This window comes from Oncorhynchus kisutch, linkage group LG14 (assembly GCF_002021735.2).
Source record: "Oncorhynchus kisutch isolate 150728-3 linkage group LG14, Okis_V2, whole genome shotgun sequence".
NCBI lineage: Eukaryota > Metazoa > Chordata > Actinopteri > Salmoniformes > Salmonidae > Oncorhynchus > Oncorhynchus kisutch.
The window spans coordinates 73,247,339-73,274,474 of NC_034187.2; the positions used below are offsets into that span (position 1 = coordinate 73,247,339).

The 27,136-nt window shown below is 44.2% G+C and overlaps 1 protein-coding gene across 1 annotated transcript in view; it reads right to left on the reverse strand.

The window, feature by feature from the left end:
• LOC109904392 (calcium-binding mitochondrial carrier protein Aralar2) overlaps positions 1-27,136 on the reverse strand; it is a 100,710-nt gene that overhangs the window by 49,104 nt on the left and 24,470 nt on the right. Inside the window, exons 6-8 of the mRNA XM_031788915.1 lie at positions 22,981-23,127; positions 11,864-12,002; positions 3,674-3,767 (exon numbers count right to left, since the gene is read on the reverse strand). Coding sequence (XP_031644775.1) covers positions 3,674-3,767; positions 11,864-12,002; positions 22,981-23,127 — 380 coding nt within the window. The remainder of the gene's footprint in view (positions 1-3,673; positions 3,768-11,863; positions 12,003-22,980; positions 23,128-27,136) is intronic.

The following is a 27,136-nucleotide window of genomic DNA, read 5'->3' on the forward strand; positions in this document are numbered from 1 at the left end:
AAGCTTCCAGAAAATTGGAACGGAAATGGCGCCACACCAAACTGGAAGTCTTCCGACTAGCTTGGAAAGACAGTAGCATGCAGTACCGAAGAACTGCTGCTCGATCATCCTATTTTTCTAACTTAATTGAGGAAAATAAGAACAATCCGAAATTCCTTTTTGATACTGTCGCAAAGCTAACTAAAAAGCAGCATTCCCCAAGAGAGGATGGCTTTCACTTTAGCAGTGATAAATTCATGAACTTCTTTGAGGAAAAGATCATGATTATTAGAAAGCAAATTACAGACTCCTCTTTAAATCTGCGTATTCCTTCAAAGCTCAGTTGTCCTGAGTCTGCACAACTCTGCCAGGACCTAGGATCAAGAAACGCTCAAGTGTTTAAGTACTATATCTCTTGACACAATTATGAAAATAATCATGGCCTCTAAACCTTCAAGCTGCATACTGGACCCTATTCCAACTGAACTACTGAAAGAGCTGCTTCCTGTGCTTGGCCCTCCTATGTTGAACATAATAAACGGCTCTCTATCCACCGGATGTGTACCAAACTCACTAAAAGTGGCAGTAATAAAGCCTCTCTTGAAAAAGCCAAACCTTGACCCAGAAAATATAAAAAACTATCGGCCTATATCGAATCTTCCATTCCTCTCCAAAATTTTTGAAAAGGCTGTTGCGCAGCAACTCACTGCCTTCCTGAAGACAAACAATGTATACGAAATGCTTCAGTCTGGTTTTAGACCCCATCATAGCACTGAGACTGCACTTGTGAAGGTGGTAAATGACCTTTTAATGGCATCAGACCGAGGCTCTGCATCTGTCCTCGTGCTCCTAGACCTTAGTGCTGCTTTTGATACCATCGATCACCACATTCTTTTGGAGAGATTGGAAACCCAAATTGGTCTACACGGACAAGTTCTGGCCTGGTTTAGATCTTATCTGTCGGAAAGATATCAGTTTGTCTCTGTGAATGGTTTGTCCTCTGACAAATCAACTGTAAATTTCGGTGTTCCTCAAGGTTCCGTTTTAGGACCACTATTGTTTTCACTATATATTTTACCTCTTGGGGATGTCATTCGAAAACATAATGTTAATTTTCACTGCTATGTGGATGACACACAGCTGTACATTTCAATGAAACATGGTGAAGCCCCAAAATTGCCCTCGCTAGAAGCATGTGCTTCAGACATAAGGAAGTGGATGGCTGCAAACGTTCTACTTTTAAACTCGGACAAAACAGAGATGCTTGTTCTAGGTCCCAAGAAACAAAGAGATCTTCTGTTGAATCTGACAATTCATCTTAATGGTTGTACAGTCGTCTCAAATAAAACTGTGAAGGACCTCAGCGTTACTCTGGACCCTGACCTCTCTTTTGAAGAACATATCAAGACCATTTAGAGGACAGCTTTTTTCCAACTACGTAACATTGCAAAAATCATAAACTTTCTGTCCAAAAATTATGCAGAAAAATTCATCCACGCTTTTGTCACTTCTAGGTTAGACTACTGCAATGCTCTACTTTCCGGCTACCCGGATAAAGCACTAAATAAACTTCAGTTAGTGCTAAATACGGCTGCTAGAATCCTGACTAGAACCAAAACATTTGATCATATTACTCCAGTGCTAGCCTCCCTACACTGGCTTCCTGTCAAAGCAAGGGCTGATTTCAAGGTTTTACTGCTAACCTACAAAGCATTACATGGGCTTGCTCCTACCTATCTCTCTGATTTAGTCCTGCCGTACATACCTACACGTACGCTACGGTCACAAGACGAAGGCCTCCTAATTGTCCCTTGAATTTCTAAGCAAACGGTCTGCCTACCCATGTCAGAGACGCAAACTCGGTCTCAACCTTTAAGTCTTTACTGAAGACTCATCTCTGCAGTGGGTCATATGATTGAGTGTAGTCTGGCCCAGGAGTGGGAAGGTGAACGGAAAGGCTCTGGAGCAACGAACCGCCCTTGCTGTCTCTGCCTGGCTGGTTCCCCTCTTTCCACTGGGATTCTCTGCCTCTAACCCTATTACAGGGGCTGAGTCACTGGCTTACTGGGGCTCTCTCATACCATCCCTGGGAGGGGTGCGTCACCTGAGTGGGTTGAGTCACTGATGTGATCATCCTGTCTGGGTTGGCGCCCCCCCTTGGGTTGTGCCGTGGCGGAGATCTTTGTGGGCTATACTCAGCCTTGTCTCAGGATGGTAAGTTGGTGGTTGAAGATATCCCTCTAGTGGTGTGGGGGCTGTGCTTTGGCAAAGTGGGTGGGGTTATATCCTTCCTGTTTGGCCCTGTCCGGGGGTGTCCTCGGATGGGGCCACAGTGTCTCCTGACCCCTCCTGTCTCCGCCTCCAGTATTTATGCTGCAGTAGTTTATGTGTCGGGGGGCTGGGGTCAGTTTGTTATATCTGGAGTACTTCTCCTGTCCTATTCGGTGTCCTGTGTGAATTTAAGTGTGCTCTCTCTAATTCTCTCTTTCTCTCTTTCTTTCTCTCTCACGGAGGACCTGAGCCCTAGGACCATGCCTCAGGACTACCTAACATGATGACTCCTTGCTGTCCCCAGTCCACCTGGCCGTGCTGCTGCTCCAGTTTCAACTGTTCTGCCTTATTATTATTCGACCATGCTGGTCATTTATGAACATTTGAACATCTTGGCCATGTTCTGTTATAATCTCCACCCGGCACAGCCAGAAGAGGACTGGCCACCCCACATAGCCTGGTTCCTCTCTAGGTTTCTTCCTAGGTATTGGCCTTTCTAGGGAGTTTTTCCTAGCCACCGTGCTTCTACACCTGCATTGCTTGCTGTTTGGGGTTTTAGGCTGGGTTACTGTACAGCACTTTGAGATATCAGCTGATGTACGAAGGGCTATATAAATACATTTGATTTGATTTGGACTGCTCTTCCCCTGTGGACTGCTCTTCCCCTGTGGACTCCTCTTCCCCTGTGGACTCCTCTTCCCCTGTGGACTCCTCTTCCCCTGTGGACTCCTCTTCCCCTGTGGACTCCCCTTCCCCTGTGGACTCCTCTTCCCCTGTGGACTCCTCTTCCCCTGTGGACTCCTCTTACCCTGTGGACTCCCCTTCCCCTGTGGACTCCTCTTACCCTGTGGACTCCCCTTCCCCTGTAGACTCCTCTTCCCCTGTGGACTCCCCTTCCCCTGTGTGTGTATGCTCTTGTGTATGTGTCTCCTCTTCCTCAGACAAATGCTGAGTTTTGAAGGCTTATTTGAGTGAAATGGGATTCAGAAGATTCATGCCTGGCTCATTTGATCAGGCTGCAGTGAAAGCAGACATTTTGGAAGAAGAACGACCGGGTATGACGAGCTCCAGTGATCCAATGACAACCACATGGATTAATGGGACAGGCTATTGAGACCCAATAAACTGAAAACCAGTATTAACTACAACAGTACATGCTAATGTGGAAATACAATGAGAGGAATGGATTACACTATGCAGTATCAATGACTGTGGGAAAATGTTTCCCTTAATATGAAGCTTCATTCAACATTGCTGGAATTCAATGATTTAAAACTGAGGTTGAGAGGGCTTATCATGTATGATGTGTTTTGCATAATTATGTATCTTGAACGCAACTGTAATTAAGCTATTAAACTGAATAGGGCTATCTATTTGAGGCCTAGCCTTGTCATCTGTGTGTGTATGTGTGTGTGTGACTCACCCCCGGGATTCAGAGAGGTCAGCCAGTTGGAACAGGATGTCCACCTCCATCGGAGTCACCTGACCAAACCTCTGTGCCGCAATGATGAACTCCTCTGTTACAGGAGAGGAGACGAAGAGGAGAGCAGAGGAGAGAAGAGGAGAGGACATGAGAGGAGAGGAAAGAAGAGCAGACAAAGAGGAGAGAAGAGGAGAGGAAATGAGAGGAGAGGAAAGAAGAGCAGACAACGAGAAGAGAAGAGGAGAGGAAATGAGAGGAGAGGAAAGAAGAGCAGACAAAGAGGAGAGGAGAGGAAATGAGAGGAGAGGAAAGAAGAGCAGACAAAGAGGAGAGGAGAGGAGAGGAAATGAGAGGAGAGGAAAGAAGAGCAGACAAAGAGGAGAGGAGAGGAGAGGAAATGAGAGGAGAGGAAAGAAGAGCAGACAAATAGGAGAGAAGAGGAGAGGAAATGAGAGGAGAGGAGAGGAAAGAAGAGCAGACAAAGAGGAGAGAAGAGGAGAGGAAATTAGAAGAGAGAAGAGGAGTGTGACGGATACTCCCACTTTATTTATCTTTGATTTATACAGGTGATCCCAGTTGAGAATAAAATCTCTCTTTCCCACAACATCCTATACACAAATACAGTGTTTGAGATAATCCCCTTAAATTAGTTCCCACATGTATTTCCTGTTTACAAAACCTTATTGAATTGACTTAATCTGTTCTTTAGACAGACAGACAGTATACAGTAGGGGAAGTGTTAGGTACATAATGAACAGGTTGATAACTGGGTTGGGTTACATCCCAAATGGCATTCTATTTCCCTATTTAGTGCACTACTTTTGACCAGGGCCCAGGCTCTGGGTGGCATTTGGGACTCAGCCATGGCTGACTTACAGTGTGATTTCTATAGCTCTGGTATCTGGTATTGAGTGACCAGCTTATTCAAAGAGCCAGGACACTGTGTGTCCCTGAACAAAGTGAGGTCAAAATCAAAAGTAACAGTCAGTATCTGGCGTGACCACCAGCTGCATTAGGTACTGCAGTCCATCTCCTCCTCATGGACTGCACCAGATTTGCCAGTACTTGCTGTGAGATGTTACCCCACTCTTCCACCAAGGCACCTGCAAGTTCTCGGACATTTCTGGGGAGAAAGGCCCTAGCCCTCACCCTCCAATCCAACAGGTCCCAGACGTGCTCAATCGGATGTCTTCCCTGTAATGCACAGCGTTGAGATTGACTGCAATGACAACAAGCTCAGTCCGATGATGCTGTGACACACCGCCCCAGACCATGACGGACTCTCCACCTCAAAATTGATCACGCTCCAGAGTACAGGCCTTGGTGTAAAGCTCATTCCTTTAACGATAAACGCAAATCTGACCATCACCCCTGAAAATCACCCCCTCTTCTCCAAGGTGGCATAGCAGTTCAGACGTCTTTTGTCCTCGTCTTGTCGTGTCCTGTATATATATATATTTACAACTTTTTCACATACATTTTATTTTTATTTTCCATCAACTCATCTTCAAAACACTCTCCTGCAACCCGCCTCACCAATGTATATTTATAAAAAAGTATTATTTACCTCAGATCTGTAATCCTCCAAGAAGCTAGCCAGAAACTCCAGGAGGCTGGCCTGAAACTAGCCAGAAGCTAATCCAGAAGCTAGTTCAGAAGCTAGTTGGCTCCTTTACTGGCAAGTCGTTGGTGTTCAGCTAACCACGGTTTGTGGTCATCGGCTATCCTTTGGCTCGAAAGTCTATCGCCAGTTCTGTACGGCGCAGCGCGGCTCGGAGCGGAGCATACCGGACCAATTTTTCTCTCCATGTCCCTGGATTTCGACTGCTCTCTGGACATTCATGCCCGGATCTCACAGCTAGCTAGCTGCTATCCGTGTGACTATCGGCCTTCGTCGATTCCGGAGCAAACATCAATTGTTCCGGAGCTAGCAAGCTCCGTCAATCACTCCTGAGTTCCATCAATCGCACCTGGGCTGCAGTCGCCTATCCGGACCCGTTTTGCTGCCTTCGCGGAGCCCCACCGGGCCTTCACAACTGGACTGCCGACGTTATCTACCCGAAGGAGTTATTCGGCTGGCTCCTCCGTCGCGACGTTACCTGAACGCCCATCTGCGGCCTGCTAACCGTTAGCTGTCTTACCGGCTGCTATCTGAATAGACAATCGGACAATTTTTTATTTTTATTTTATTATTTTTATTATTATTATTATGTTTTCTTCTTGGGCCTCTATAACTATATCTATTGTTTTTATTTTTGTTGTTGTTGTGTGATTTGGATTGATCCCCTCTACCACACGGAACCCCACTAATCTACTGACGGAGCGCAGGAGGTGGCTAACAACAGACCTCCATCCTATGCTAGCTTGCTACCGATGCCCTGGCTAGCTGTCTAAATCACCAACCAACCTCTCCACTCACCGGACCCTTTTGATCACTCGACTAAGCATGCCTCTCCTTAATGTCAATATGTCTTGTCCATTTCTGTTCTGGTTAGTGTTTATTGGCTTATTTCACTGTAGAGCCTCTAGTCCTGCTCACTATACCTTATCCAACCTATTAGTTCCACCACCCACACATGCAATGACATCTCCTGGTTTCAACGATGTTTCTAGAGACAATATCTCTCTCTTCATCACTCAATACCTAGGTTTACCTCCACTGTATTCACATCCTACCATACATTTGTCTGTACATTATACCTTGATGCTATTTTATCGCCCCCAGAAACCTCCTTTTACTCTATGTTCCAGACGTTCTAGACGACCAATTCTCATAGCTTTTAGCCGTACCCTTATTCTACTCCTCCTATGTTCCTCTGGCGATGTAGAGGTGAATCCAGGCCCTGCAGTGCCTAGCTCCACTCCTATTCCCCAGGCGCTCTCTTTTGACGACTTCTGTAACCGTAATAGCCTTGGTTTCATGCATGTTAACATTAGAAGCCTCCTCCCTAAGTTTGTTCTATTCACTGCTTTAGCACACTCTGCCAACCCGGATGTTCTAGCTGTGTCTGAATCCTGGCTTAGGAAGACCACCAAAAACTCAGACATTTTAATTCCAAACTACAACATTTTCAGACAAGATATAACTGCCAAAGGGGGCGGTGTTGCAATCTACTGCAAAGATAGCCTGCAGAGTTCTGTCCTACTATCCAGGTCTGTACCCAAACAATTTGAACTTCTACTTTTAAAAATCCACCTCTCTAAAAACAAGTCTCTCACCGTTGCCTCCTGCTATAGACCACCCTCTGCCCCCAGCTGTGCTCTGGACACCATATGTGAACTGATTGCCCCCCATCTATCTTCAGAGTTCGTGCTGCTAGGCGACCTAAACTGGAACATGCTTAACACCCCAGCCATCCTACAATCTAAACTTGATGCCCTCAATCTCACACAAATAATCAATGAACCTACCAGGTACCTCCCCAAAACCTTAAACACGGGCACCCTCATAGATATCATCCTAACCAACTTCCCCTCTAAATACACCTCTGCTGTCTTCAACCAAGATCTCAGCGATCACTGCCTCATTGCCTGCATCCGTAATGGGTCAGCGGTCAAACGACCTCCACTCATCACTGTAAAACGCTCCCTGAAACACTTCTGCGAGCAGGCCTTTCTAATCGACCTGGCCGGGGTATCCTGGAAGGATATTGATCTCATCCCGTCAGTAGAGGATGCCTGGATATTTTTTTTAAATGCCTTCCTAACCATCTTAAATAAACATGCCCCATTTAAGAAATTTAGAACCAGGAACAGATATAGCCCTTGGTTCTCCCCAGACCTGACTGCCCTTAACCAACACAAAAACATCCTATGGCGTTCTGCATTAGCATCGAACAGCCCCCGTGATATGCAGCTGTTCAGGGAAGCTAGAAAACATTATACACAGGCAGTTAGAAAAGCCAAGGCTAGCTTTTTCAAGCAGAAATTTGCTTCCTGCAACACTAACTCAAAAAAGTTCTGGGACACTGTAAAGTCCATGGAGAATAAGAACACCTCCTCCCAGCTGCCCACTGCACTGAAGATAGGAAACACTGTCACCACTGATAAATCCACCATAATTGAGAATTTCAATAAGCATTTTTCTACGGCTGGCCATGCTTTCCACCTGGCTACTCCTACCCCGGACAACAGCACTGCACCCCCAACAGCAACTCGCCCAAGCCTTCCCCATTTCTCCTTCTCCCAAATCCATTCAGCTGATGTTCTGAAAGAGCTGCAAAATCTGGACCCCTACAAATCAGCCGGGCTAGACAATCTGGACCCTTTCTTTCTAAAATTATCTGCCGAAATTGTTGCCACCCCTATTACTAGCCTGTTCAACCTCTCTTTCGTGTCGTCTGAGATTCCCAAAGATTGGAAAGCAGCTGCGGTCATCCCCCTCTTCAAAGGGGGGGACACTCTTGACCCAAACTGCTACAGACCTATATCTATCCTACCGTGCCTTTCTAAGGTCTTCGAAAGCCAAGTCAACAAACAGATTACCGACCATTTCGAATCTCACCATACCTTCTCTGCTATGCAATCCGGTTTCAGAGCTGGTCATGGGTGCACCTCAGCCACGCTCAAGGTCCTAAACGATATCTTAACCGCCATCGATAAGAAACATTACTGTGCAGCCGTATTCATTGATCTGGCCAAGGCTTTCGACTCTGTCAATCACCATATCCTCATCGGCAGACTCGACAGCCTTGGTTTCTCAAATGATTGCCTCGCCTGGTTCACCAACTACTTCTCTGATAGAGTTCAGTGTGTCAAATCGGAGGGTCTGCTGTCCGGACCTCTGGCAGTCTCTATGGGGGTGCCACAGGGTTCAATTCTTGGACCGACTCTCTTCTCTGTATACATCAATGAGGTCGCTAGGTAAAGTCCCCCCTTATCTCAGCTCGCTGGTCACCATAGCATCTCCCACCTGTAGCACACGCTCCAGCAGGTATATCTCTCTAGTCACCCCCAAAACCAATTCTTTCTTTGGCCGCCTCTCCTTCCAGTTCTCTGCTGCCAATGACTGGAACGAACTACAAAAATCTCTGAAACTGGAAACACTTATCTCCCTCACTAGCTTTAAGCACCAACTGTCAGAGCAGCTCACAGATTACTGCACCTGTACATAGCCCACCTATAATTTAGCCCAAACAACTACCTCTTTCCCAACTGTATTTAATTTTTATTTATTTATTTATTTTGCTCCTTTGCACCCCATTATTTTTTATTTCTACTTTGCACATTCTTCCATTGCAAAACTACCATTCCAGTATTTTACTTGCTATATTGTATTTACTTTGCCATCATGGCCTTTTTTGCCTTTACCTCCCTTCTCACCTCATTTGCTCACATTGTATATAGACTTGTTTATACTGCATTATTGACTGTATGTTTGTTTTTACTCCATGTGTAACTCTGTGTCGTTTTATCTGTCGAACTGCTTTGCTTTATCTTGGCCAGGTCGCAATTGTAAATGAGAACTTGTTCTCAACTTGCCTACCTGGTTAAATAAAGGTAAAATTAAAAAAAAAAAAAAAATTAAAACGCGACTCGTCAGTGAAGAGCACTTTTTGCCAGTCCTGTCTGGTGCAGCGACAGTGGGTTAGTGCCCATAGGCAACATTGTCTATACAGTCTATACAGAAAGATCATCTGACTGTCTATACAGAAAGATCATCTGACTGTCTATACACAAATATCATCTGACAATCTATACACAAAGTTCATCTGACAGTATATACACAAAGATCTACACTACAGTTCATACGTTTGGGGTCACTTAGAAATGTCCTTGTTTTTTAAAGAAAAGCAATTTTTTTGTCCATAAAAATAACATTAAATTGATCAGAAATACAGTGTAGACATTGTTAATGTTGTAAATGACTGTTGTAGCTGGAAATGGCTGAATTTTAATGGAATATCTCCATAGGCATAAAGAGGCCCATTATCAGCAACCATCACTCCTGTGTTCCAATGGCACGTTGTGTTAGCTAATCCAAGATAATCATTTTAAAAGGCTAATTAATCATTAGAGAACTATTTAGCAATTATGTTAGCACAGCTGAAAACTGTTGTTCTGATTAAAGAAGCAATAAAACTGGCCTTCTTCAGACTAGTTGAGTATCTGGAGCATCAGCATTTGTGGGTTCGATTACAGGCTCAAAATGGCCAGAAACAAAGGACTTTCTTCTGAAACTCGTCAGTTGTTGTTCTGAGAAATGAAGTCTACTCCATGCGAGAAATTGCCAAGAAACTGAAGCTCTTGTACAACACTGTGTACTACTCCCTTCCCAGAACAGCGCAAACTGACTCTAACCAGAAAAGAAAGAGGAGTGGGAGGCCCCGGTGCACAACTGAGCAAGAGGACAAGTACATTAGAGTGTCTAGTTTGAGAAACAGATGCCCCACAAGTCCTCAACTGTCAGCTTCATTAAATAGTACCCGCAAAACACCAGTGTCAACATCAACAGTGAAGAGGCAACTCCGGGATGCTGGCCTTCTAGGCAGAGTTCCTCTGTCCAGTGTCTGTTTTCTATTCCCCATCTTAATCTTTTATTTTTATTGGCCAGTCTGAGATATGGCTTTTTCTTTGCAACTCTGCCTAGAAGGCCACCATCCCGGAGTCGCCTCTTCACTGTTGATGTTGAGACTGGTGTTTTGTGGGACTCAGCAGTTCCACATCACTATAACACCCCTTACAGTTGTCCGGGGCAGTTCTAGCAGGACAGAAATTTGACAAACTGAGTTGTTGGAAGGGTGGCATCCTATGACAGTGTCACGCCATTCTACTGCCAATGTTTGTCTATGGAGATGGCATGGCTGTGTGCTTGATCTTATACACCTGTCAGCAACAGATGTTGCTGAATCCACTAATTTGAAGGGGTGTTCACATACTCTTGCATATATTGTGTATATTCCATGTAGCAGACCACAGAACGAGTTGCATTCATTTCATTTGAGTGAATGTTGTAATCAGCCCTGCCCTAAGAAATGAGGGCGTGGAGGCGGTAACCACAGCGATGACGTTCCAAACCAAAACAGTGGCCCCGCCTCACATACGGAATTAATCAGGCCGGTTGGTGGGGGTCACAGAGGGTGGGGGGGGGGCGAGAGAGAGATGGAGACGTGGAGCTCTGCACGCACAGACCAGGTCCCAGTAGAGCCTAATGACTGTGGCTGGGGGGGCACCACAGCCCAGCCATGGCCACGCCACGGTGGGAACAGCCAAGGGAACTCAGGCCCACACCCCCGATAAGGCCCCGATAGCATCACACTCACATACCCAGAACCCAGAACCCCAGAGCCATGCGGTGGACTGACCTACTCAGCATCAAGAGAGAAAGAGAGAGAGAACCAAGCCTACAGTGCTCAGCAAATACCAGACAGGGAGAGACATTGGTACAGTTCAACAACTGGCATCTGAGGTAGAGAGGGAGTGAGAGAAATTATGTGGAGGGGGGCTGTTGAGCTAATTGATAACTCTTGATTAAACACATGTTAACTGTCATTCTTATTTTGTTTTATTTATCTTTATTTAACTCTGCAAGTTAGTTAAGAACAAATTCTTATTTTCAATGACGGCCTAGGAACAGTGGGTTAACTGCCTTGGACAGGGGCAGAACAACAGATTTTTTACCTTGCAACCTTTTGGTTACTAGTCCAACGCTCTAACCACTAGGCTATCTGCCGCCTCGTCATATCACGTCAAATCCTGACATATTGTGTATGTTTTTCCTTTCCTCTATGCTATTTGTGATTTGTGAAACAACTGTTAGTTTGGTCCTGGCCGTTTACACTCTAATGGTTTTGGGTAGAATTTGGGCAGGGTTAGCTGATCCTAGATCTGTAACTCAGGGGAAACTCCTAGCCAAACCAGAGCCAGGGAGGATGTGTCACAGACAGGCCCAGTGAGAGACCCGCCACTGCTGCTGAGAATTCTGGGTAAACTTCCCATGTGTCTGTTGGGACGCATCCAGCAGGGCCAATCAAATGTAGACAAGGAGGAGGAGGTGGGGGGTGGGGAGTGGAAAAAAGAAAACAAACAAAACTACCACACACACACACACATTCTCTGTGCGTGTGTGTCTGTGTACGCATGTATGCTGTGTGTGCGTGCATGAACGTGTGTGTGTGTGCGTGCGTGAACGTGTGTGTGTGTGCGTGTGTGCATGCGTGCATGTGTGTCAGCGTATGTATGTCTACCAACCTTTAGTGACTTCCAGGACTCTACTGCTCCCAGCCAGTGTGGTGTAGATCTTCCTAATGACATCCATGTTGTTCAGGAGAGAGTTGAAGCCATTAAAGTAGGAAAAACTGACCTGGTGAGATGTATTGCCCCCGGCCGCCTGGGAGAGTTAGAAGAGGTAGAGAGAAGGGGGGAAGGAGGCAGAGGGAGAGAGAGGGAGAGAAAAAGAGAGAGGGAGAGAAAGAGGGAGAAAAAGAGAGAGAGAAAGGGAGGGAGTGAGAGAGCGAGAAAGTGGAGGGAGAGAGAGAGAAAGGGGGAGAGAAAACACAACCCATGTTTATGTTGAACTATTTGCGCATCGTTACAACACTGAATATATACATAATATGACATTTAAAATGTCTTTTGGAACTTCTGTGAGTGTAATGTTTACTGTTATTTTTTATTGTTTATTTCACTTTTGTTTATTATGTACTGCACTTGCTTTGGCAATGTTAACATGTGTCCCATGCCAATAAAGCCCTTGAATTGAATTGAATTGAATTGAGAGAGCGTGAGAGAGACGGAGAGACAGAGAGAGAGAGAGGGAGAGACAGAGAGAGAGGGAGAGAGAGAGAGAGAGAGAGAGAGAGAGAGAGAGAGAGTGAACAAAACAGAGTGAACACAAGCTATACACAGTACACAGAATGACATGCAAATATATGATATTCTTACACACAACCACACACACTGACATTCCCTTTCACACACAACATGACACACACAACATGACACAACAGCAGAATTCTAATTAGTAGTGTGAAGGAAAAACAATGGACCAGCTAATAGACCAGTTGGTTACCATCACACACTACAGGGAGACCTACTGTAAATATAATAACTCTATGTAAAGGATTTTGTTTACGGTGTTGGGAAAGGAGATCGTCGTCAACACACACAGAGAGAGTCAGGCACGCATGCACACACACACAAACACACACACCATACACACACAAACTGTCTTTCCAGAGAGGAGAGGAGAGCTGTAGTCATCAGGCTCTGTTTAATGAAGTGCTTCTCTAATGAGGATGGAAGGCTGGAGTAAAGCAGAGAAAATAGAACGAGGTAACGCTTAAAACAGAGACTCAAAACGTTCCAGTAGGCTAGTACCCACTGCACACATTCCTTCCAGCCCACAACACAACTCTTTCATCATTACACGCAGCGTCTTGATTTAAGTCTGTTTACAAGTACTTAAAAGCACTTGATGGCGTCAATGTGTTGGTGTCCCGTTAGATACGAGTATTTACATTTTCTCCGGTGGAATGATTCATTAAAATAACGTTGATTAAATATTGCAGATATTCATCTTGTACTATTTTGAATAGCGGGAGTGTGGAGAAAATCGTGGAAAACCATCCTTTTCACTAGATGGCGCTGTTTGCTTTACAGACACAGCAGTGAGCCCACCACAGCTTGCAGTGAGGGAGAGAAGCCATCTGCAGAAGAAGGGAGGAGGTTGCTTGGGTTGAAGCTTCTCCTCTCCTCCACTCCACTCCTCTCCTGACAGAACGGCACATTTATCCACGTCCAAAAACCCACCAGCCTCACACTGTTCACTGAAACATCATATTACTGTGCCCTAGCCATGACATCCACACCCTAGCCATGACATCCACACCCTAGCCATGACATCTACACCCTAGCCATGACATCTACACCCTAGCCATGACATCTACACCCTAGCCATGACATCTACACCCTAGCCATGACATCTACACCCTAGCCAAGACATCTACACCCTAGCCATGACATCAACACCCTAGCCATGACATCTACACCCTAGCCATGACATTTATACCCTAGCCATGACATCTACACCCTATCCATGACATTTACACCCTAGCCATGACATCTACACCCTAGCCATGACATCTACACCCTATCCATGACATTTACGCCCTAGCCATGACATCTACACCCTATCCATGACATTTACACCCTAGCCATGACATCTACACCCTATCCATGACATTTACACCCTAGCCATGACATCTACACCCTAGCCATGACATCTACACCCTATCCATGACATTTACACCCTAGCCATGACATCTACACCCTATCCATGACATTTACACCCTAGCCATGACATCTACACCCTAGCCATGACATTTACACCCTAGCCATGACATCTACACCCTAGCCGTGACATCAAAACCCTAGCCATGACATCTACACACTAGTCCTGATATTTACACCCTAGCCATGACATTTACGCCCCAGCCCTGATATTTACACACAAGCCATGACATCTACACCCTAGCCGTGACATCAACACCCTAGCCATGACATCTACACACTAGCCCTGATATTTACACCCCAGCCCTGATATTTACACCCAAGCCATGATATTTACACCCACGCCATGACATTTACACCAACGACATGACATTTACACCCAAGCCATGACATTTACACCCTAGCTGCGATATTTACACCCTTGCCATGACATTTATACCCTAGAAATGACATCAACACCCTAGCTATGACGTTCACACCCTCACCATGACACCTACACCCTAGCCATGATATTTACACCCTAGTCATGACATCTACACCCTAGCCATGACATCAACACCCTAGCCATGACATTTGCACCCTATCCATGACATTTACACCCTAGCCAAGACATCAACACCCTATCCATGACATTTACACCCTAGCCATGACATTTACACCCTAGCCATGACATTTCATGGCTTTAGAAGCTTCTGATAAGCTAATTGACATCATTTGAGTCAATTGGAGGTGTACCTGTGGATCTATTTCAAGGCCTATCTTCAAACTCAGTGCCTCTTTACAATAGTACGCAGGTATAAACACCATGGGACCACGCAGCCGGAGCCGCGTTCTGTCTCCTAGAGATTAACGTACGAAAAGTGCAAATCAATCCCAGAACAACAGCAAAGGACCTTGTGAAGATGCTGGAGGAAACAGGTACAAAAGTATCTATATCCACAGTCAAACGAGTCCTATATCGACATAACCTGAAAGGCCACTCAGCAAGGAAGAAGCCACTTGCAACTGCACATGGGGACATGGGGACAAAGATGGTACTTTTTGGAGAAATGTCCTCTGGTCTGATGAAACAAAAATAGAACTGTTTGGCCATAATGATCATCATTATGTTTGGAGGAAAAAGGGGAGGCTTGCAAGCCGAAGAAACCCATCCCAACCGTGAAGCACGGGGGTGGCAGCATCATGTTGTGGGGGTGCTTTGCTGCAGGAGGGACTGGTGCACTTCCCAAAATAAATGGCATAATGCGGAAGGAAAATTATGTGGATATATTGAAGCAACATCTCAAGACATCCGTCAGGAAATTAAAGCCTGGTCGCAAATGGGTTTTCCAAATGGACAATGACCCCAAGCATACTGCCAAAGTTGTCGCAAAATGGCTTAAGGACAACAAAGTCAAGGTATTGGAGTGGCTATCACAAAGCCCTGACCTTAATCCTATAGAAAATTTGTTGGCAGAACTGAAAAGGTGTGTGCGAGCAAGGAGGCCTACAAACCTGACTCAGTTACACCAGCTCTGTTTGGAGGAATGGGCCAGAATTCCCGAAACATTTCACCCAAGTTAAACAATTTAAAGGCAATGCTACCAAAAACTAATTGATTGTACGTAAACTTCTGACCCACTGGGAATGTGATGAAAGGAATAAAAGCTGAAATAAATCAATCTCTCTACTATTATTCTGACATTTCACATTCTTAAAATAAAGTGGTGATCCTAACTGACCTAAGACAGGGCATTTTTACTAGGATTAAATGTCAGGAATCAAAAAAGCTAAGTGTCAGTATAGAGACAAAGTAGAGTCGCAATTCAACGGCTCAGACTCAAGAGGTATGTGGCAGGGTCTACAGTCAATCACGGATTACAAAAAGAAAACCAGCCCTGTCACGAACCAGGATGTCTTGCTCCCAGGCAGACTAAATAACTTTTTTGCCCGGTTTGAGGACAATACAGTGCCACTGACAAGGCCCGCAACCAAAACCTGCGGACTCTCCTTCACTGCAGCCGACGTGAGTAAAACATTTAAACGTGTTAACCCTCGCAGGGCTGCAGGCCCAGACGGCATCCCCAGCCGCGTCCTCAGAGCATGCGCAGGCTGGCGTGTTTACGGACATATTCAATCAATCCTTATCCCAGTCTGCTGTTCCCACATGCTTCAAGAGGGCTACCATTGTCCCTGTTCCCAAGAAAGCTAAGGTAACTGAGCTAAACGACTACCGCCCCGTAGCACTCACTTCCGTCATCATGAAGTGCTTTGAGAGACTAGTCAAGGACCATATCACCTCCACCCTACCTGACACCCTAGACCCACTCCAATTTGCTCTCAACCACACTGCACACTGCCCTAACCCATCTGGACAAGAGGAATACCTATGTGAGAGACCCTGGGTCTCGACCCCGCCCTGTGCAACTGGGTACTGGACTTCCTGACGGGCCGCCCCCAGGTGGTGAGGGTAGGTAACATCTCCACCCCGCTGATCCTCAACACTGGGGCCCCACAAGGGTGCGTTCTGAGCCCTCTCCTGTACTCCCTGTTCACGCACGACTGCGTGGCCATGCACGCCTCCAACTCAATCATCAAGTTTGCGGACGACACTACAGTGGTAGGCTTGATTACCAACAACGACGAGACGGCCTACAGGGAGGAGGTGAGGGCCCTCGGAGTGTGGTGTCAGGAAAATAACCTCACACTCAACGTCAACAAAACTAAGGAGATGATTGTGGACTTCAGGAAACAGCAGACGGTGCATCAAAGCAGGGACCGAGAGACTGAAAAACAGCTTCTATCTCAAGGCCATCAGACTGTTAAACAGCCACCACTAACATTGAGTGGCTGCTGCCAACACACTGACTCAACTCCAGCCACTTTAATAATGGGAATTGATGGAAATTGATGTAAAATATATCACTAGCCACTTTAAACAATGCTACTTAATATAATGTTTACATACTCTACATTACTCATCTCATATGTATATGTATATACTGTACTCTATATCATCTACTGCATCTTTATGTAATACATGTATCACTAGCCACTTTAAACTATGCCACTTTTGTTTACATACCCTACATTACTCATCTCATATGTATATACTGTACTCGATATCATCTACTGCATCTTGCCTATGCCGTTCTGTACCATCACTCATTCATATGTGTGTAGAGTTTATAGAGTATGTAGAGTTTATAGAGTGTGTATGTAGAGTTTGTAGTGTGTGTATAGAGTGTGTAGAGTTTATAGAGTATGTAGAGTGTGTGTAGAGTTTGTAGTGTGTGTATAGTTTGTGTGTAGAGTGTGTAGTGGGTGTGTGTAAAGTGTGTGTAGAGTGGTAGAGTGTGTGTAGAGTTTATAGAGTGTGTGTAGAGTGTGTGTAGAGTGTAGAGTATGTAGTGTGTGTGTAGAGTATGTAGTGTGTGTGTAGAGTATGTAGTGTGTGTGTAGAGTTTGTAGTGTGTGTGTAGTTTGTGTGTAGCGGGCGTAGTGTGTGTAGAGTGTAGAGTGTGGTGTGTGTAGAGTGTGTGTAGTGTATGTAGTGTAGGTGTAGAGTGGGTGTAGTGTATGTAGAGTGTGTAGAGTGGGTGTAGTGTATGTAGAGTGGGTGTAGAGTGGGTGTATGTAGTGTATGTAGAGTGGGTGTAGAGTGGGTGTAGTGTATGTAGTGTGTGTGTAGAGTATGTAGTGTGTGTGTAGAGTATGTAGTGTGTGTGTAGAGTTTGTAGTGTGTGTGTAGTTTGTGTGTAGCGGGCGTAGTGTGTGTAGAGTGTAGAGTGTGGTGTGTGTAGAGTGTGTGTAGTGTATGTAGTGTAGGTGTAGAGTGGGTGTAGTGTATGTAGAGTGGGTGTAGTGTATGTAGAGTGGGTGTAGAGTGGGTGTAGTGTATGTAGAGTGGGTGTAGTGTATGTAGAGTGGGTGTAGAGTGGGTGTAGTGTATGTAGAGTGGGTGTAGAGTGGGTGTAGTGTATGTAGAGTGGGTGTAGTGTATGTAGAGTGGGTGTAGTGTATGTAGTGTATGTAGAGTGGGTGTAGAGTGGGTGTAGTGTATGTAGAGTGGGTGTAGAGTGGGTGTAGTGTATGTAGTGTGGGTGTAGTGTATGTAGTGTGTGTAGTGTATGTAGTGTATGTAGAGTGGGTGTAGAGTGGGTGTAGTGTATGTAGAGTGGGTGTAGAGTGGGTGTAGTGTATGTAGTGTGGGTGTAGTGTATGTAGTGTGTGTAGTGTATGTAGAGTGTGTAGAGTGTGTGTAGTGTATGTAGTGTAGGTGTAGAGTGGGTGTAGTGTATGTAGAGTGTGTAGAGTGGGTGTAGTGTATGTAGAGTGGGTGTAGAGTGGGTGTAGTGTATGTAGTGTGGGTGTAGAGTGGGTGTAGAGTGGGTGTAGTGTATGTAGAGTGTGTAGTGTATGTAGTGTGTGTAGTGTATGTAGTGTATGTAGTGTATGTAGTGTGTGTAGTGTATGTAGTGTATGTAGTGTATGTAGTGTGGGTGTAGAGTGGGTGTAGAGTGTATGTAGTGTATGTAGTGTGGGTGTAGAGTGTATGTAGTGTATGTAGTGTGGGTGTAGTGTATGTAGAGTGGGTGTAGAGTGGGTGTAGAGTGTATGTAGTGTGTGTAGTGTGTGTATAGAGTATTTTTTTATTTGATTTTTTATTTGTACCTTTATTTAACTAGGCAAGTCAGTTAAGAACAAACTCCTATTATCAATGACTGCCTAGGAACAGTGGGTTAACTGCCTATTCAGGGGCAGAACGACAGATTTGTACCTTGTCAGCTCAGGGGTTTGAACTTGCAACCTTCCAGTTACCAGTCCAACGCTCTAACCACTAGGCTACCCTGCCGCCCCATATGTATGAACAGTGTGTAGTGTGTGTAGAGTGTGTAGAGTGTGTGTAGTGTATGTAGAGTGTGTAGTGTGTGTTGAGTGTGTAGAGTGTGTGTAGTGTATGTAGAGTATGTGTAGTGTGTGTAGTGTGTGTAGTGTGTAGAGTGTGTAGTGTGTGTAGAGTGGGTGTAGTGTATGTAGAGTGGGTGTAGTGTATGTAGTGTATGTAGAGTGGGTGTAGAGTGGGTGTAGTGTATGTAGAGTGGGTGTAGTGTATGTAGAGTGGGTGTAGTGTATGTAGTGTATGTAGAGTGGGTGTAGAGTGGGTGTAGTGTATGTAGAGTGGGTGTAGAGTGGGTGTAGTGTATGTAGTGTGGGTGTAGAGTGGGTGTAGTGTATGTAGAGTGTGTAGTGTATGTAGTGTGTGTAGTGTGTGTAGTGTATGTAGAGTGTGTAGAGTGTGTGTAGTGTATGTAGTGTAGGTGTAGAGTGGGTGTAGAGTGGGTGTAGTGTATGTAGTGTATGTAGAGTGGGTGTAGAGTGGGTGTAGTGTATGTAGAGTGGGTGTAGAGTGGGTGTAGTGTATGTAGAGTGGGTGTAGAGTGGGTGTAGTGTATGTAGAGTGGGTGTAGAGTGGGTGTAGTGTATGTAGAGTGGGTGTAGTGTATGTAGTGTATGTAGAGTGGGTGTAGTGTATGTAGTGTATGTAGAGTGGGTGTAGAGTGGGTGTAGTGTATGTAGAGTGGGTGTAGAGTGGGTGTAGTGTATGTAGTGTGGGTGTAGAGTGGGTGTAGTGTATGTAGTGTGGGTGTAGTGTATGTAGTGTATGTAGTGTGTGTAGTGTATGTAGAGTGTGTAGAGTGTGTGTAGTGTATGTAGTGTAGGTGTAGAGTGGGTGTAGTGTATGTAGAGTGTGTAGAGTGGGTGTAGTGTATGTAGAGTGGGTGTAGAGTGGGTGTAGTGTATGTAGTGTGGGTGTAGAGTGGGTGTAGTGTATGTAGAGTGTGTAGTGTATGTAGTGTGTGTAGTGTATGTAGTGTATGTAGTGTATGTAGTGTGTGTAGTGTATGTAGTGTATGTAGTGTGGGTGTAGAGTGGGTGTAGAGTGTATGTAGTGTATGTAGTGTGGGTGTAGAGTGTATGTAGTGTATGTAGTGTATGTAGAGTGGGTGTAGAGTGGGTGTAGAGTGTATGTAGTGTGTGTAGTGTGTGTATAGAGTATTTTTTTATTTGATTTTTTATTTGTACCTTTATTTAACTAGGCAAGTCAGTTAAGAACAAACTCCTATTATCAATGACTGCCTAGGAACAGTGGGTTAACTGCCTATTCAGGGGCAGAACGACAGATTTGTACCTTGTCAGCTCAGGGGTTTGAACTTGCAACCTTCCAGTTACCAGTCCAACGCTCTAACCACTAGGCTACCCTGCCGCCCCATATGTATGAACAGTGTGTAGTGTGTGTAGAGTGTGTAGAGTGTGTGTAGTGTATGTAGAGTGTGTAGTGTGTGTTGAGTGTGTAGAGTGTGTGTAGTGTATGTAGAGTATGTGTAGTGTGTGTAGTGTGTGTAGTGTGTAGAGTGTGTAGTGTGTGTAGAGTGGGTTTAGATTATGTGTAGAGTCTATAGATTGTGTAGGGGGTGTAGAGTGTGTGTAGTGGGTATAGTGTGCATGTAGAGTGTGTATAGTGTGTGTAGAGTGTATAGAGTATGTAGTGTGTGTAGAGTCTATAGATTGTGTGTAGAGTGTGTGTAGTGGGTGTAGTGTGTAGAGTGTATAGTGTGTGTTTAGAGTATGTGTAGAGTGTAGAGTGTGTAGTGTGTGTGTAGAGTGTGTAGTGTGTGTGTGTAGAATGTGTATAGTGTGTGTAGAGTGTGTGTAGTGTGTAGAGTGTGTGTAGAGTTTGTGTAGAGTCTATAGATTGTGTAGTGTGTGTAGTGTGTAGAGTGTGTGTAGAGTTGATAGAGTATGTAGTGTGTGTAGAGTTTATAGAGTGTGTAGTGTGTAGAGTGTGTGTAGAGTGTGTGTAGAGCATGTGTGTAGTGTGTAGAGTGTGTGTAGAGTTGAGAGTATGTAGTGTGTGTAGAGTGTATGTAGAGCATGTGTGTAGTGTGTAGAATGTGTGTAGAGTGTGTGTAGAGTTTATAGAGAATGTAGTGTGTGTAGTGTGTAGAGTGTATGTAGAGTGTGTGTAGAGTTTATAGAGTATGTAGTGTGTGTAGTGTGGAGTGTGTGTAGTGTGTAGATTGTGTGTAGAGTTTATAGAGTATGTAGTGTGTGTAGAGTGTATAGAGTGTGTAGGTTTGGTTCCACATACAGCCTTGTGTTTAATGAGTCTGTAATGCAAGTGAGTGTGTGTTTACTAACATGGACCCAGAGATGGCTGGTAAACATTGTGGGGAAAATGACAGAGTTCACTAGGTGTTTATAAAACAGGCTAGACATGGAGGGAGACACACACAACCAGTGACATGTGAGACATACAGTACCAGTCAAAAGTTTGGACACACCACCTCATTCAAAGGTTTTTCTTTATTTTACTATTTTCTACATTGTACAATAACAGTGAAAACATCAGAACTATGAAATAACACATATGGAATCATGTAGTAACCAAAAAAGTGTTAAACAAATCCAAATATATTTCATGTTTTAGATTCTTCAAAATAGCCACCCTTTGCCTTGATGACAGCTTGCACACTCTTGGCATTCTCTCAAACAGCTTCACGAGGTAGTCATGAATGCATTTCAATTAATAGGAGTGCCTTGTTAAAAGTTCCTTTGTGGAATTTCTTTCCTTCTTAATGCTTTGAGCCAATCAGTTGTGTTGTGACAAGGTAGGGGTGGTATACAGAAGATAACCATATTTGGTAAAAGACATGTACATATTATGGCAAGAACAGTTCAAATAAGCAAAGAGAAAGACAGTCCATCATTACTTTCAGACATGAAGATCAGTCAATACGGAACATGTCAAGAACTTCGAAAGTTTCAAGTGTAGTCGCAAAAACGATCAAGCGCTATGATGAAACTGTCTTTAATGAGGACCGCCACAGGAAATGAAGACCCAGAGTTACCTCTGCTGCAGAGGATAAGTTCATTAGAGTTACCAGCCTCAGATTGCAGCCCAAATAAATGCTTCACAGAGTTCAAGTAACAAACATCTACACTACATTAACTGTTCAGAGGAGACTGTGTGAATTAGGCCTTCATGGTCGAATTGCTGCAAAAAAAAACACTACTAAAGGACACCAATAATAAGAAGAGACTTGGTTAGGTCAAGAAACAAGAACAATGGACATTAGACCTCATGAGTCCAAATTTGAGATTTTTGGTTCCATAAGCCGTGTCTTTGTGAGTAGGTGAACGGATGATCTCAGCATGTGTGGTTCCCACCGTGAAACACGGAGGAGGAGGTGTGATGCTGTGGGGGTGCTTTGCTGGTTACACTGTCTGTGATTTATTTAGAATTCAAGGCACACTTAACCAGCATGGCTACCACACCATTCTGCAGTGATACACCATCCTATCTGGTTTGCACTTAGTGGGACTAACATTTGTTTTTGAACAGGACAATGACCCAACACACCTCCAGACTGTGTAATGGCTATTTGACCAAGAAGGAGAGTGATGGAGTGCTGCATCAGATGACCTGGCCTCCACAATCAACCGACCTCAACCCAATTTGGGATGAGTTGGACCGCAGAGTGAAGGAAAATCAGCCAAAAAGTGCTCAGCAAATGTGGGAAGTCTTTACAAGATTGTTGGAAAAGCACTCCTCGTGAAGCTTGTTGAGAGAATGCCAAGAGTGTGCAAAGCCGTCATCAAGGCAAAGGGTGGCTACTTTGAAGAATATAAAATATATTTGGATTTGTTTAACACTATTTTGGTTACTACATGATTCCATATGTGTTATTTCATGGTTTTGATGTCTTCACTATTATTCTACAATGTAGAAAATAGTACAAATAAAGAAAAACCCTTGAATGAGTAGGTGTGTCCAAACTTTTGACTGGTACTGTACATACTTAATTACTCACACAAACATATCATTCATACATGTAAAAAATTCCCTCACATAGATATGTGTGAGTGTGTGTGTGTGTGTGTGTGTTTGTATGGGTGTGAGAGAGAGATATTTAACTGCCTGGTTTGCTGTCACAGAGAGTTTGAGGTTCCATACGCCGTGTCTTTGTGTCACGTTAGGAGAAGGATAGAGGGAGAGAGGGAGGAGAAGCAGAGAACCAGGAAGCCAGACCCACCGCCACCAGGCTCTCCTCCACAAAGGGTGTGAGCATGTGGGGCCGGATGGTGACCATGATGTCCCTGAAGTCCAGGGCGGAGATGGAGCCGCTGTGAGCCTTGTCCCTCTGAACAAAGGCCTGCCGCGCATGCTCCAGCTGCATCTCCTGGGGAGGAGACAGAGGAACACACACACACAGATTAACAACACACAGAGACAGATACATACACACACATAGCACACATACATGTACATAGACAGATACACACACAAATAGAGACAGATACACACACATGCGGGCACAAACACTATGTACAGGGCCTAACCCACATAGTAGAGGTCACACAGAGGATTTGACTCATCCGTCCTCATGACTCATAGATAGCCTTTAAATCACACAGATACCCTATAAATCACAGAGATACCTTTTAAATCATTCAAATGTGCAATTAATAGATTGTTTTAAAGTGAAATGAATATGGTTGATTTTTAAGGTTAGGGAGGAGTGCAGTGAATAGTGCCACCTTTTAGGATGTCAATATAAAGGAATATATTTATGGTTGTTTGTAATTTCGTCTTGCCTTTTAATCATTATATGTGTTATTGTTTTTACCATCGAGGACCACTGTGGAAACAAGAGTTTTAATTAATACTTTCAAGTGATATCCTCTGGATCCACATTGAACATTTTATTGTATGTCTGTTACCCAAAATAAATTCAATTCAATTCAAAATACCATTTAAATCACAGGTACCATTTAAATTACACAGATACCTTTTAAATAAAAAAATAGACCCTTTCTATCACACAGTGACAGTCATAGATACCCTTGGCATCACATAGAGACAGCCATAAGCTAAGTTTCCATCCAATTGGTGACAGATTTTCATGTGAATAGTCTAAAATCCGCATTAAAAAAATGCACGCATTTTCCAACCAGAGATGTGTTTCCATCAAATTGACTTGTTTCAGATAAAAGGCTGCGTGTGACATAAAAATGCCCTTTGCGGATAAATTCCCATGTACCGAATAAAAAATACAAGTTAAATCGGTTTCCATTGCTTTTTTAACTCTACTGATGGTTTTCACAAAACATCTGCGTTATATAGAGAATGAGCCCATTCTGGTATTGGCACGTGTACTCTAGCCAACAGCTCTATCTGTGTGCTTGGCTAGAGCGCACATGTAGCCTACATGAGACTATTATTATGGACAAAAGAGCGAGATTATTTATAATTGTCAAACGACAGCAAAGCATCGATCACCATGTCACCAGAATAAGACCCTTGATGTGTATTGAAAGGAGCATCAAGCTCATCACCTTGCACTTTCACCAATAAACCTAATAAACTGCATGCTTTCCTGACGAGTCGTAGTGGGAGGACCACACACCATGTCATCGCATGACTCCAAGTTAACTTTGATATCATTGTTATTATATCAATATTTGAGCATAAAAGCATTTCCACCGACATTCCTCGCATAATTAATTTTACAGACACAAAAAGATCCAACCTTGTATAACAGTTTTGTTGATATTTGGAAACTTTACCGAAAAATGTTCTGTCAGGCCTGTCATTACATTTTTTATCCAACGTTATTTACTCGCATTAAAAAGGTTAGATGGAAACCTGGTGAATGACAGATACCCTTTAAATCACATAGAGACCCTTTAAATCACACAGATACCATTTAAATCACATAGATACCCATTAAATCACACAGATACCATTTAAATCACATAGATACCCATTAAATCCCACAGATACGGTTTAAATCACACAGATACCCTTTAAATCACACAGATACCCTTTAAATCACATAGATACCCATGAAATCACACAGATACCCTTTAAATCACATAGATGCCCATTAAATCCCACAGATACCCTTTAAATCACATAGATACCCATGAAATCACACAGATACCCTTTAAATCACATAGATGCCCATTAAATCACACAGATACCCTTTAAATCACACAGATACCCTTTAAATCCCATAGATACCCTTTAAATCACATAGATGCCCATTAAATCACTTAGATACCCATTAAATCACACAGATACCCTTTAAATCACACAGATACCCTTTAAATCACACAGATACCCTTTAAATCACATAGATGCCCATTAAATCCCACAGATACCCTTTAAATCACATAGATACCCATGAAATCACACAGATACCCATTAAATCACACAGATACCCTTTAAATCACACAGATACCCTTTAAATCACATAGATACCCATTAAATCACACAGATACCCTTTAAATCACACAGATACCCTTTAAATCACACAGATGCCCTTTAAATCACACAGATATCCTTTAAATCACATAGATAACCATTAAATCACACAGATACCCTTTAAATCACATAGATGCCCTTTAAATCACATAGATACCCATTAAATCACACAAACGCCCTTTAAATCACACAGACGCCCTTTAAATCACACAGAGGCAGGCATAGATACCCTTTAAATCACACAGAGACAGGCATAGATACCCTTTAAATCACAGAGACAGGCATAGATACCCTTTAAATCACACAGAGACAGGCATATAGATACCCTTTAAATCACACAGAGACAGGCATAGATACCCTTTATATCACACAGAGACAGACATAGATACCCTTTAAATCACACAGAGACAGGCATAGATACCCTTTATATCACACAGAGACAGGCATAGATACCCTTTAAATCACACAGAGACAGGCATAGATACCCTTTAAATCACACAGAGACAGGCATAGATACCCTTTAAATCACAGAGACAGGCATAGATACCCTTTAAATCACACAGAGACAGGCATAGATACCCTTTAAATCACACAGAGACAGGCATAGATACCCTTTAAATCACACAGAGACAGGCATAGATACCCTTTAAATCACACAGAGACAGGCATAGATACCCTTTAAATCACACAGAGACAGGCATAGATACCCTTTATATCACACAGAGACAGGCATAGATACCCTTTAAATCACACAGAGACAGGCATAGATACCCTTTATATCACATAGAGACAGGCATAGATACCCTTTAAATCACACAGAGACAGGCATAGATACCCTTTAAATCACACAGAGACAGGCATAGATACCCTTTAAATCACACAGAGACAGGTATAGATACCCTTTAAATCACACAGAGACAGGCATTGTTACCCTTCCTACCTGGACATACTGGTACCACAGCTCCTACCTGGACATACTGGTACCACAGCTCCTACCTGGACATACTGCTACCACAGCTCCTACCTGGACATACTGCTACCGCAGCTCCTACCTGGACATACTGGTACCGCAGCTCCTACCTGGACATACTGGTACCACAGCTCCTACCTGGACATACTGGTACCGCAGCTCCTACCTGGACATACTGCTACCACAACTCCTACCTGGACATACTGGTACCACAGCTCCTACCTGGACATACTGGTACCACAGCTCCTAACTGGACATACTGGTACCACAACTCCTACCTGGACATACTGGTACCACAGCTCCTACCTGGACATACTGGTACCACAGCTCCTACCTGGACATACTGGTACCACAACTCCTACCTGGACATACTGGTACCACAACTCCTACTGGGACATACTGGTACCACAGCTCCTACCTGGACATACTGGTACCACAGCTCCTACCTGGACATACTGGTACCACAGCTGGACATACTGGTACCGCAGCTCCTACCTGGACATACTGCTACCACAACTCCTACCTGGACATACTGGTACCACAGCTCCTACCTGGACATACTGGTACCACAGCTCCTACCTGGACATACTGGTACCACAACTCCTACCTGGACATACTGGTACCACAGCTGGACATACTGGTACCACAGCTCCTACCTGGACATACTGCTACCGCAGCTCCTACCTGGACATACTGGTACCACAGCTGGACATACTGGTACCACAGCTGGACATACTGCTACCACAACTCCTACCTGGACATACTGGTACCACAGCTGGACATACTGGTACCACAGCTCCTACCTGGACATACTGCTACCGCAGCTCCTATCTGGACATACTGCTACCGCAGCTCCTACCTGGACATACTGGTACCACAGCTGGACATACTGGTACCGCAGCTTCTTCATTCTGTCACTATTCCTCTCAAATGGCACCTTGTACAGTTGTTT